This window comes from Anolis carolinensis, unplaced genomic scaffold, assembly GCF_035594765.1.
Source record: "Anolis carolinensis isolate JA03-04 unplaced genomic scaffold, rAnoCar3.1.pri scaffold_14, whole genome shotgun sequence".
Taxonomy (NCBI): Eukaryota; Metazoa; Chordata; class Lepidosauria; order Squamata; family Dactyloidae; genus Anolis; species Anolis carolinensis.
Genome location: NW_026943825.1, coordinates 4,206,582 through 4,218,672, shown reverse-complemented (window position 1 = coordinate 4,218,672; position 12,091 = coordinate 4,206,582). Strand labels below are relative to the sequence as shown.

The window sequence follows — 12,091 nt, the reverse complement described above, 5'->3', positions numbered from 1 at the left end:
ATGCCTCGCCATTGAGCGACACGGCGGAGGTTTCTGGGAGTCGAAGTCCAAAACTTGCAGGCCACCGCAAACGACACGCTTGGGCACTTTAATGGGTTTTGGACTTCAACTCCCAGCATGCCTCGCCATTGGGCGACACGGCAGAGGCTTCTGGGAGTTGAAGTCCAAAACAAGTTGACAGGGAAGGACTGAACCGGAAGTGCCTCACATTTCAGGATTTCGATTAGATTTTACAACAGTTGCATCTCCTTATCTGGAATTCCAAAATAGCAGGTATTTTGAGTGATTTTAGATAATTTTTTTGTATTTTGAAATATTTGCATATACGGTAGAGTCTCGCTTATCCAACGTAAACAGGCCAGCAGAATGTTGGATAAGCGAATACGTTGGATAATAAGGAGAGATTAAGGAAAAGCTTATTCAACATCAAATTAGGTTCATGATTTTACAATTTAAGTACCAAAACATCATGTTTTACAACAAATTTGACGGAAAAAGTAGTTCAATATGCAGTAATGTTATGTTGTAATTACCGTATTTACGAATTTAGCACCAAAATATCATGATATATTGAAAACATTGACTACAAAAATGCGTTGGATAATCCAGAATGTTTGATAAGAGAGTGTTAGATAAGCGAATACACTTGGATAATAAGGAGGGATTAAGGAAAAGCCTATTCAACATCAAATTAGGTTATGATTTTACAAATGAAGCACCAAAACATCATGTTTTACCAATACACAGTAATGCTATGTAGTAATTACTGTATTTACGAATTTAGCACCAAAACATCTTGATATATTGAAAACATTGACTACAAAAATGCATTGGATAATCCAGAATGTTGGATAAGCGAGTGTTGGATAAGTGAGACTCTACTGTATGTAGTAATTACTGTATTTACAAATTTAGCACCAAAACATCACAATGTATTGAAAACATTGACTACAAAAACGTTTGACTACTAAAAGGCAGACAGCGTTGGATAATCCAGAATGTTGGATAAGCAAATGTTGGATAAGTGAGACTCTACTGTATGTTAATGAGATGATGTTGGACATGGGACCCCAATCCAAACATGAAACTCTTTTAAGTTTCACACACACACACACACATACATACATACATACATACATATATACAGGTTGAATCTCCCTTTTTCTGAAATGTTTAGGACCAGAAGTCTTTGGGATCTTGCAACATTTGCATATGTGTTAATATATGTTAATGAGATGATTTTGAAGATGGGACCGCAATCGAAACACGAAACTCCTTTGATCCATAGACCTTTTTAAAATATATATATTTATTACATTTCCATTGGTTTACAGTAAAAAAATAACAATCTATAAAACAATTTTACAAAAATGTCAGTTTTGAGGAATCAATGCAATAATATACACCATGATTGCTTCATTGCTATATTTTTTTGGGATTCAGAAGAACAGAGACATGGGGTGCTAATAATTATCATCATCATTATCATGAGGTCTAAGGGGAGTATCAATTCAATAATAATAATAATAATAATAATAATAATTGAAAAGTTGACGACAGATTCCAATTTGGGATCCAATACAACAGCCAGCACAGTGTTTGCTGTGGACTCATCTTGTTGTGTTTCAAATAATAATAATAATAATTACAAAATAATAGTTATTACGTAATAATAATTATTACGAAATCCAGCATATCTATCTTGTTTGCTGTGTCATAATAAAATAATAATAATTAATAATAATGTATATAAGGAGTCACTACAAATTTAATTGATACTCCCCTTAAACCTCTCATGGTCCCTTCAAATTTAGATGGATAGGATCATTATTGTTGTTGTTGTTATTATTATTAATATTGTTATTATTAATACCCCACTTTATCTCTCCCTAAGGAGAGGATTTATTGCTATTATTATTGTGATTATTATTATTATTATATTTCTTTATTTATACCCCCTTTATCTTTCCCAAAGGAGACACAAAGCAGCTTAACATAAAAAGCATCAGAGTACAATTTAAAACAAATATTAAAACATAATTAAATATATACAATATTTTTAAAAAATCAGTTAAAACCGTGAAAACATATTTGGCATCATAAATTGAAATGGAATGGATTTTCCCACCATTGATTAGTCACCTAAGGTTACTAAGATCCCCTCTGATTTTGGAAGCTAAGCAGGGTCAGCCCGGGTCAGGAATTGGATGGGAGACCATCAACAAGACCCAGGCTTAAGAAAACCCTTTGAAATTAATTTTACAAATTCTGGGTTGTGGGATCCTGGGAGTGGTAGTGCAAAATGGATTTAGGACACAAACATCTTCAGGAATCGGGCTGCGATTGGCCCTTGGTGCCTCCCGTATTCAAGGGTTGTCTCTCAAACGGCTTCGATATAATTTTTGGAAGCTCATTTCCTGTAAAAACAACAACCAGAAAATATTATTTGGCACAGAACTTAATTTTTGGGTGGCTTCGCTCCTATTATTACTATTATGATTATTATTATTGCTGGATGGCCATCTGTTGGGGGTGCTTTGATTATGTTTTTCCTGCATGGCAGAAAAGGGTTGGAATGGAGGGTTGGAATGTGGTTGCTCCTATTATTATTATTATTATTATTATTATTATTATTATTATTATTATTATTATTGAGTATTATTACAAAGGCTGGGTGTCCCCTGAGGTTGTTCCTATTATTACAGTAGAGTCTCACTTATCCAACCTTCGCTTATCCAACGTTCTGGATTATCCAACGCAGTCTACCTCCCACCCAGATCCACAACTGTTTCTCTAGGCAGCAAGGACTGAACTTTTTACGGATTTAACTTCTGACAGTGTTGTTACCGTAAGTTTACTTAATGTGATTCTATCTTTATTTGTAGTCAATTTTTAGTAGTCAATGTTTTTGTAGTCAATGTTTCCAATACATTGCGATGTTTTGGTGCTAAATTCATAAATACAGTCATTACTGTGTATTGAACTGCTTTTTCTTCTATTTGTTGTAAAACATGATGTTTTGGTGCTTAATTTGTAAAATCATAAAATAATTTGACGTTTAATAGGCTTTTCTTTAATCCCTCCTTATTATCCAACATTTTTGCTTATCCAATGTTCTGCCGGCCCGTTTATGTTAGATAAGTGAGACTCTACTGTACTGGTATTAATATTAGCATTATTAGAAAGGCTGGGTGGCCATCTTTTGGAGGTGCTTTGATTGTGTTTTTCCTGCCTGGCAGAAAGGAGTTGGACTGGATGGCCCCTGAGGTTGTTCCTATTATTATTATTATTATTATTATTATTATTATTATTATTATTACCGTAGTAGTGGTGGTAGTAGTAGTAGGTATTGCCACCTTTTAAGTTCTGGGACTCCCAGGCCAGGAAGGCACAGAATATAATAATAACACAACAAAATCTTTCAAAATTCACTTACTTTTGTACCACAAGAGCAGAACGGCATGAGCGACGAGAACAGATAAAACTGCGATGATGATGATGATGATGATGATAGGGATTGAGGCTATGGGGAGAGGAAACAACAAAATGAGTCAAGGAAAAATATAATAATAATAATAATAATAATAATAATAATAATAATAATAATAATAATAATAATACATTATAAGACTAATAATATATCCATAGCCGCTTTGAGTCTCCTTTGGGAGAAATAAAACAGGGTAAGTAAAGGCAAAGGTTTTCCATTGACATTAAGTCTAGTTGTGTCAGACTCTGGGGCTTGTTGCTCATCTCCATTTCTAAGCCGAAGAGCCGGCGTTGTCCGTAGACACCTCCCAGGTCATGTGGCCACTGGCATGACTGTTACCTTCCCACCTGAGTGGTACCTATTGATCTACTCACATTGGCATGTTTTCGAACTGCTAGGTTGGCAAAAGCTGGGGCTAACAGTGGGAGCTCACCCTACTCTCCGGATTTAAACCAGTGACTTTTCGGTCAGCAAGTTCAACAGCTCAGCGGTTTAACCCACTGCGCCACCGCAATTAAAAACATAAACTCAACCTAAATAATAGATACATAAACTCTTTGAGTCCCCTTGTGGTAGAAATACACAAATAATAATAGTAATAATTAGAATAAAATCTATACACACAATAAAAGTGAAAGTATGCATGTGTGTGGGTCCACTTCCACAGACAGGCTCCCACTTCCGCAAACAGCTATATCTCCCACTACTCAGGGGACACCAATGGCCCTCCCTCCAATGGCATTGCAGGTTATGGCGAGCGCCATGAATATGTCCAAGAGCCCTGCCAATCTCCTCCACACACACCATTCTGCCCACTACCCAAGTGAAGGCTTTCCTACAGGGACAATTTCATCCTAGATTGTCTGTTTTTCCTCCACCACAGACATCTCAGTGTTTCTGACTCTCTCCAGTGCTGTGGAATTTGCATGACCCCGCCCACTGCCTCTCCCTTAACCCTTTCCTATTCTTCTCTATGGCACAGACCCAGCAATTCAATATCCAGTGGGCGAAGCCTTCCTTCCCTGCGGCCACTCACCGGGCTCTTCCCACGCCGTGTCCAGGGCTTCCTCCAGGGCAGCGTGGTCAACGTGGCATCGGTAGAGGTCCCTGTCCTTGGGGTCAACCTCGATACGGAGCCAAGTGTGGAAAGTCCCGTCCGAATTAGGTAAGACACCCCCGCGAAGGGTCTCCTGCTCCCAGACTTCGCCGTCCTTCTTCCAGACGGCATCGATCTCCTTTGGGTAAAAGCCGTCCACCCGGCAGGTGAGGGTCTTCAGACCGTCGTAACTCACTTTTACCGTTGGGGGCTCTGCCAAAACAATAATACACAGCAAGTAAATGGACGTTTGTCCTTTGTTGTGTCCCGTATGCCTTTCCATGTTGGTTTCTCTGCTGTTAGAAGTCCATAGCACACCTGACAGAGGGCCAGGTAGAAAGACACAATCAAAGCCCTCCCGACAGATGGCCACCCAGCCTCTAGAATAACAATAACAACAACAGAGTTGGAAGAGATCCCAAGGGCCATCCAGTCCGACTCCATAATAATTCATATAATAATATACTAGCTGTGCCCGGCCACGCGTTGCTGTGGCAAAGTGGTGGTGGTATTGGTTAAAAATTGTTGTGTAATTTTTATTTGACGTTATTTGCATTTTTATTAATTTTATTGTAAGTCATATTTTTATTTATTATATTTTATTATTTTCTTGTATTAGTTTTAGTTATTTTCTGTTATAGTATTTTATTGTATTAATTTTTAGTGTTTTTTATTATTTTTTATTTATTTTTTATTGGGTCGCTAGGAGACCAAGTTGGAGGAGCTTAGCCTTCTAACTGGCAGCAATTGGATAAAAGCAATTATTCCTCTCTCTCAAATTAGGACTTTATTTTTCTTTTCTTTTTGTTGTATCAACCTAGAGGCGTGAATGATGGGTTGTGTTGTCAAATTTCGAGGTTGGGGGGCCTGTAGTTTTGTTGTTTTGTGGGTCGCCGTGATGCCATCACTCTTTTATATATATAGATTATTATTAATGTTATTATTTTATTAATATTGTATTTATAATATTAATATTATAATAATTATAATATTGGGCTCCATGAAAAACTTTTGCTACAAAAAGGGCTCAGCAGCCAAAAAAGTTTGAGAACCCCTGATCTATTATGTTCCATCGTCACCTTTTATGGTCAGGACTTCCTTCCCGTAGTCCAGGAATTTCTGCAGGTATTCAATGCAGTTGCGCTCCAGGTAGTCCTTAATCTTCTGGGACCGGTCCACGTTGCTATCCCACCTCTTTTTCAACGTTTCGGCTCGGACGTCAGACACCGTCCAGATGCGGGTCTCGATATCGAAGCTGAGGAAGTCCTCTCCATTGTAGCCGTACAGGCCGTATCCTTGGATCCGGTCCCCGTCTCCGTCCATCTCGCAGCCATACATACTCTGCAAGGTGTAGATCCCTAAAACGAGAGGTGTGGGGCTGAAGAACGGGTGTCAAATACCTGCACTGGGTGGCCCCTGGGGTTGCTCCTATTACTGCATTATCATTATTATTATTACAAAGGCAGGATGGCCATCTGTTGGGGAATGCTTTGATTGTGCTTTTCCTACGGGCCTTCCCAGACAGTCCCTTTATCCCAGGAACTCCTGCAGCAACCAGGAGGTTGTCTGGACACTGTCCCCCTGTAAACCCGGAAGCAATAGCTACAAAAGGCAAAAAACACGAAAGTTCCAGGTGCAGGAATATCCCAGTTTTGAGCCGAATATCCGGATCTCCGCCTGTCTGTATGGCCCTGCAATCGGAAATCACTGGATATTTAATCTGTGTTTCTTCCCGGGTTTTAGATGCTTGTTCCTGATTGGTTGGTGTAATAAAGTGTGAATTTTTTGGTTTACAGATGTCATGTTTAATTGTGTTTTAAAAGGGTCAATATTTCAGTTATCGCATCTCTGCACTCAGAAGTTGGTTGTCATGGAGAAGTGGGCGGAGCCAACTGCCATTTTGGTGGAGAAGTGCAGGTTTAAAAAAGAAGCAGTTAGTCTGTGCCCTGATGAGGTACAGGGAAGACTGATCCTCAGTTGAAGGGATCAGGGAGGCTCAATTGCTTATTTTGAGTCAGTTTAAAATAAGTTTGGTGACTTATTTTAAGGTAGTCTGTCTCCTGATAGGGAACAGATAATCTGTGATTGTACTTCACAGGGTGACTACGGTTTAAAAGCAGTAGAGAAAGAAGTGACATTTTAAGGAGTTTGAATCACCTCATTCTAGCTTTGCAACTGTTAATCAAAGTGCCTCTAAGTAGAAACGTTATTGTAACCATTAAGCTTTGTGCCTGAATAAACTTGTTATTGTTCTTTCTAACATCTCAGCTTCTGTCACATATATTACCATCAAGAGTAAACAAGAAGAAGGAAGAAAAACAAAATTTAAAAGGTCTCCTCTCTGAGTAGCTAGTGGCTGCATCTTTCCATAGTGGTGGCAAGCGTTGATAATCCCCTTTACATCTGGTGGCCACATTATAAAGACTTTACTAATTGGTGGCAGCGTTTAAATAAAAACATCTTATAATTTGGTGGCAGCAGTTATATAATATATATAATTTAATAAATACATCTCCACAGTCGGTTTCTAAAAAGAAGGTGAAAACTTTGTCTTGGGAAGAGGAACTTTGTCCTTCACCTATTTAATGAAGTTTGTGGCAGAAAACAAAGTTCCTGGAGTGCAACAAGTACTTTCATACTAAGTAGACACAATGAAACAGGAACAGACGCTTTCAAACCAGTTAGTCAGACGTTGTATGGCCATCTGTGCAGACAGGTTTCGTGGTGTACTTGTGCCAGGGAACAACAGGATGATGTTACCAGGTTATATGTGTTGGTTCCGCATTGGGTGTATGCTGACAATATGGGTACAGTTTAGTAAATGGCAAAAGCTTACTCCTGGTTGTTGGGACATGGATGTGCTGGAGAGGAATGTAAACACTGAGAGCCAGTGTTAATAATAATAATAATAATCATCATCATCATCATCATCACCATAGCAGAAACCCTAGAGGCCATCCAGTCCAACCCCTGACTGCCGTGCAGGAAAAGCACAATCAAAGCAACCCCAACAGGTGGCCATCCAGCCTTTGTAGAAATAATAATAATGACAGGAGCAGCTCCATGGCTACTCAGTCTTTGTAAGTAATAATAATAATAATAATAATAATAATAATAATAATAATAATAATAATATATAATAATAGCAGCAACCCCATGGCTACTCAGTCTTTGTAATAATAATGATGATAAATAATAATAATAATAACAACAACAATAGCTGAAACTTAAGAGACCAACCCCATATATTCTGCCATGCAGGAAATGCACAATCAATGCACCCCCAACAGATGGCCACCCAGCCTTTGTAATAATAATAATAACAGGAGAAATCATCCAGCATTTGTAATATTATTATTATTAATAATAATAATAATAACAGGAGCAACCCCATGATCATCCAGCATTTGTAGTAGTAGTAGTAGTAGTAATAATAATAATACAGTAGAGTCTCACTTATCCAACACTCGCTTATCCAACGTTCTGGATTATCCAACGCATTTTTGTAGTCAATGTTTTCAATATATCGTGATATTTTGGTGCTAAATTCATAAATACAGTAATTACTACATAGCATTACTGCGTATTGAACTACTTTTTCTGTCAAATTTGTTGTATAACATGATGTTTTGGTGCTTAATTTATAAAATCATAACCTAATTTGATGTTTAATAGGCTTTTCCTTAATCTCTCCTTATTATCCAACATATTTGCTTATCCAACGTTCTGCCGGCCTGTTTACGTTGGATAAGCGAGACTCTACTGAAATAATAATAATAATAATAGCAACCCCATGGCCACTCAGCCTTTGTAGTAATAATAATAATGATAATAATATTAATAAATTAAATAATAATAACAACAACCTCAAGGACCAACCCCTTCTATTCTGCCATGCAGGAAATGCACAATCAACGCACCCCAAACAGATGGCCACCCACCCTTTGTAATAATAATAATAATAGGAGCAACTCCATGATCATCTAGCATTTGTAATAATAATAGTAATAATAGCCCCATGGGCTTTAATTTCCTGCATTTCTCCCTGCTCTAGTTAAAGAGGAATTTGGCTTTCCCTTGCACTCACCTCCACTTTGGTTGTGCAGCTTTTGCAGCTTCTTCATATCCCATCCGAACCACATCTCGGCCTTCTGGGCTCTGTCAGTGACCCAGTCCCAGAACATTGGATATGCTTCTTCGACACGCGTTATCCAAGGGACCCGAGGAATGGCCCGCCTCACCTGGCTGTCGTAATGACCGATCGTCACTCCGTCCACCTGCACCACGGCCATGAAGTTAAAGAGATGCAACTCCGGCTCCCATACGGATGTGCAGAAAGAGTACAGCGTGTGTGACGGAGAACCTGAGGGCGAAAGGAGAAACAAGGGCAGCACGATGGGATTTGCAGTTGCTGACACCACGAAAACAGTCTGTGTTGATTTGATCTTCTTTTAAAATATTTATTATTATTATTATTATTATTATTATTGACACAACGACGTTGTATGACACAGCAAACAAGATAGTCATGCTGGATTTCGTTTCACAAAACCACAAGTCGAACACTTCCCAAGTGTCTAGGACTGTGTGATGTATTTTCGGATGATGCGCACAGATCCCAGTAGGGTGGCCTTTTGCAGTTGGCAGATCGTAATTTTGTCAATGTCTATTGTTTCCAAATGCCGGCTGAGATCTTTTGGCACGGCACCCAGTGTGCCCATCACCACCGGGACCACCTGCACTGGTTTCTGTCAGAGTCTTTGCAGTTCAATCTTGAGGTCCTGAGAGCGGCTGAGTTTTTCCTGTTGTTTTTCATCAATGCGACTGTCACCTGGGATGGCGACATCAATGATCCAAACCTTGTTCTTCTCCACAACTGTGATGTCTGGTGAGTTGTGTTCCAGAACTTTGTCATTCTGGATTCGGAAGTCCCACAGTATCTTTGCGTGTTCATTTTCCAATACCTTTGCTGGTTTGTGATCCCACCAGTTCTTTGCTGCTGGGAGGTGGTACTTGAGGCATAAGTTCCAATGGATCATTTGGGCCACATGGTTGTGCCTCTGTTTGTAGTCTGTCTGTGCAATTTTCTTACAGCAGCTGAGGATATGATCAATGGTTTCGTCAGCTTCCTTGCACAGTCTGCATTTTGAGTCATCAGCTGATTTTTCAATCTTGGCCTTAATTGCATTTGTCCTGATGTCTTGCTCCTGGGCTGCAAGGATCAGGCCTTCTGTTGCCTTCTTCAGGGTCCCATTCGTGAGCCAGAGCCAGAGCCAGGTCTTATTATTATTATTATTATTATTATTATTATTATTATTATTATTATTATTATTACTAGCTGTGCCCGGCCACGCGTTGCTGTGGCAAAGTGTGGTACTATATAAAACAATATAAATTAATATAATAATATATAATAATGACAAGTTAGTAAATAATTATAACGAGGCACCTGTCCTCTTCGGCAAAAAAAGTAAAAAAAAAAACACTTTGCAAAACTACAACTCTCAGGATCCCATACCATTGGCAGCATCTAGAATAAATGCAGTTTGAGCCTAGTTTTAACTGATCAAGGCTATGGGATCCTGGGAATTGTAGTTGAATAATAATAATAATAAGCCACCTGAGGAAACTAGAACTCCCAGGATTCCATAGCACTGAGCTAATGTCCTCCCATATTATTATTATTAATATAAGCCAACTGAGAAAACTAGCACTCCCAGGATTCCATAGCACTGAGCTAATGTCCTCCCATATTATTATTATTATTATTATTATTAATAATAATAATAATAATAATATAAGCCACCTGAGAAAACTAGAACTCCCAGGATTCCATAGCATTGAGCTAATGTCCTCCCATATTAATATTAATAATAATATAAGCCACCTGAGAAAACTAGAACTCCCAGGATTCCATAGCATTGAGCTAATGTCCTCCCATATTAATATTAATAATAATAATAAGCCACCTGAGAAAACTAGAACTCCCAGGATTCCATAGCACTGAGCTAATGTCCTCCCATATTATTATTATTAATATAAGCCAACTGAGAAAACTAGAACTCCCAGGATTCCACAGCACCGAGCTAATGTCCTCCCATATTATTATTATTATTATTATTATTATTATTATTATTATTATTATTAATTTAAACCACCTGAGAAAACTAGAACTCCCAGGATTCTATAGCATTGAGCTAATGTCCTCCCATATTAATATTATTATTATTAATAATAATAATAATATAAGCCACCTGAGAAAACTAGAACTCCCAGGATTCTATAGCATTGAGCTAATGTCCTCCCATATTAATATTAATAATAATAATAATAATAATATAAGCCACCTGAGAAAACTAGAACTCCCAGGATTCTATAGCATTGAGCTAATGTCCTCCCATATTAATATTATTATTATTATTATTATTATTATTATTATTAATAATAATAATAATAATATAAACCACCTGAGAAAACTAGAACTCCCAGGATTCTATAGCATTGAGCTAATGTCCTCCCATATTAATATTAATAATAATAATATCAGCCACCTGAGAAAACTAGAACTCCCAGGATTCCACAGCACCGAACTAATGTCTTCCCTTATTATTGATATTATTATTATTATTATTATTATTATTATTATTATTAGCCACCTGAGAAAACTAGAACTCCCAGGAGTCCATAGCACTGAGCTAATGTCCTCCCATATCTCTTCCTCCATGCAAATCTTGTAAAACCAGAGCAGCCATTGTACTTCCTTGTTGGAGGAAATGCAAAATGCAAAATACAAAATGCCATTCTGTTGGGTTCTGGGTGCAAATCCTGCCCCCCCCCCCCATTCTAGTGTTGAGCTTTGTGAGAACTCACCAGAAAAACACCCCAAAAAAGGGGCAACCGTTGCCAAAGCCAGGAAGGAACACCAAAACAGTCCCATGCCCAAGCAGGATTCCCAGCTGGTTTCTCTATTAAACAGAAACCAAAACCCAAGCCCGGATTGGCGGAGAGTGATACGGTTCAGCCAATAAGGGAAAGGGTGATGCAATGACGTCTGTGGTTGCTAAGCAGACTTCTGTCCTGGGATTAGAATAAAGTGGACTGCTGTCCAGTCTCCAAGCATCTCCTTGACCTGGAATGACCCCCGAGGGAATCACACTCTCTCAACCTCAGGGAAAGCTTCTCCTTGACAGACCTTGCTATAAATAATAATAATAATCATCATCATCATCATCTATATTTTCCATCTGGAACATTTATTTATTTATTACATTTATATCCTGCTCTTCTCACCCCGGAGGGGACTCAGAGCGGCTTAGAAATCAAATGTACATACAATATATTAATAGCATAGCACAATATAAGCATTAAATTACTATATTGTACTAAATCATTATATGGTAATATTATTAGTAATATTACATTTAATCTATATATATAAAAGAGTGATGGAATCATGGCAGCGGACAAAACAACAAAACTAAACACCCCACAACCTCAAAAATGGA

General features: G+C 38.2%; 1 protein-coding gene and 1 long non-coding RNA gene across 2 annotated transcripts in view; one reads left to right on the top strand and one right to left on the bottom strand.

The window, feature by feature from the left end:
• The first annotated feature begins 8 nt into the window (after positions 1-8).
• LOC134294394 (uncharacterized) overlaps positions 9-12,091 on the top strand; it is a 30,532-nt gene continuing 18,449 nt past the window's right edge. Inside the window, exons 1-2 of the long non-coding RNA XR_010001315.1 lie at positions 9-273; positions 4,473-4,753. This is a non-coding gene — a long non-coding RNA (uncharacterized LOC134294394). The remainder of the gene's footprint in view (positions 274-4,472; positions 4,754-12,091) is intronic.
• LOC100552169 (major histocompatibility complex class I-related gene protein) lies at positions 1,290-11,878 on the bottom strand. Its single transcript, XM_062965302.1, has 6 exons — positions 11,457-11,878; positions 8,674-8,949; positions 5,666-5,944; positions 4,527-4,799; positions 3,437-3,523; positions 1,290-2,417 (listed from the first exon to the last, which is right to left on the bottom strand). Exons 1-6 carry the CDS (start codon positions 11,521-11,523, stop codon positions 2,326-2,328), a joined length of 1,074 nt encoding a protein of 357 aa, XP_062821372.1. The 5' UTR covers positions 11,524-11,878; the 3' UTR covers positions 1,290-2,325.

Bases quoted from the DNA above. Each gene is read 5' to 3' on its own strand.
- LOC100552169 (XM_062965302.1), bottom strand. From the start codon at position 11,523: ATGGGACTGTTTTGGTGTTCCTTCCTGGCTTTGGCAACGGTTGCCCCT. The intron at 5,945-8,673 runs GTGAGTGCAAGG...CTCTCGTTTTAG, and splicing joins GCTGCACAACCAAAGTGGAG to GGATCTACACCTTGCAGAGT. The intron at 3,524-4,526 runs GTGAGTGGCCGC...CTCTCCCCATAG, and splicing joins CACGGCGTGGGAAGAGCCCG to CCTCAATCCCTATCATCATC.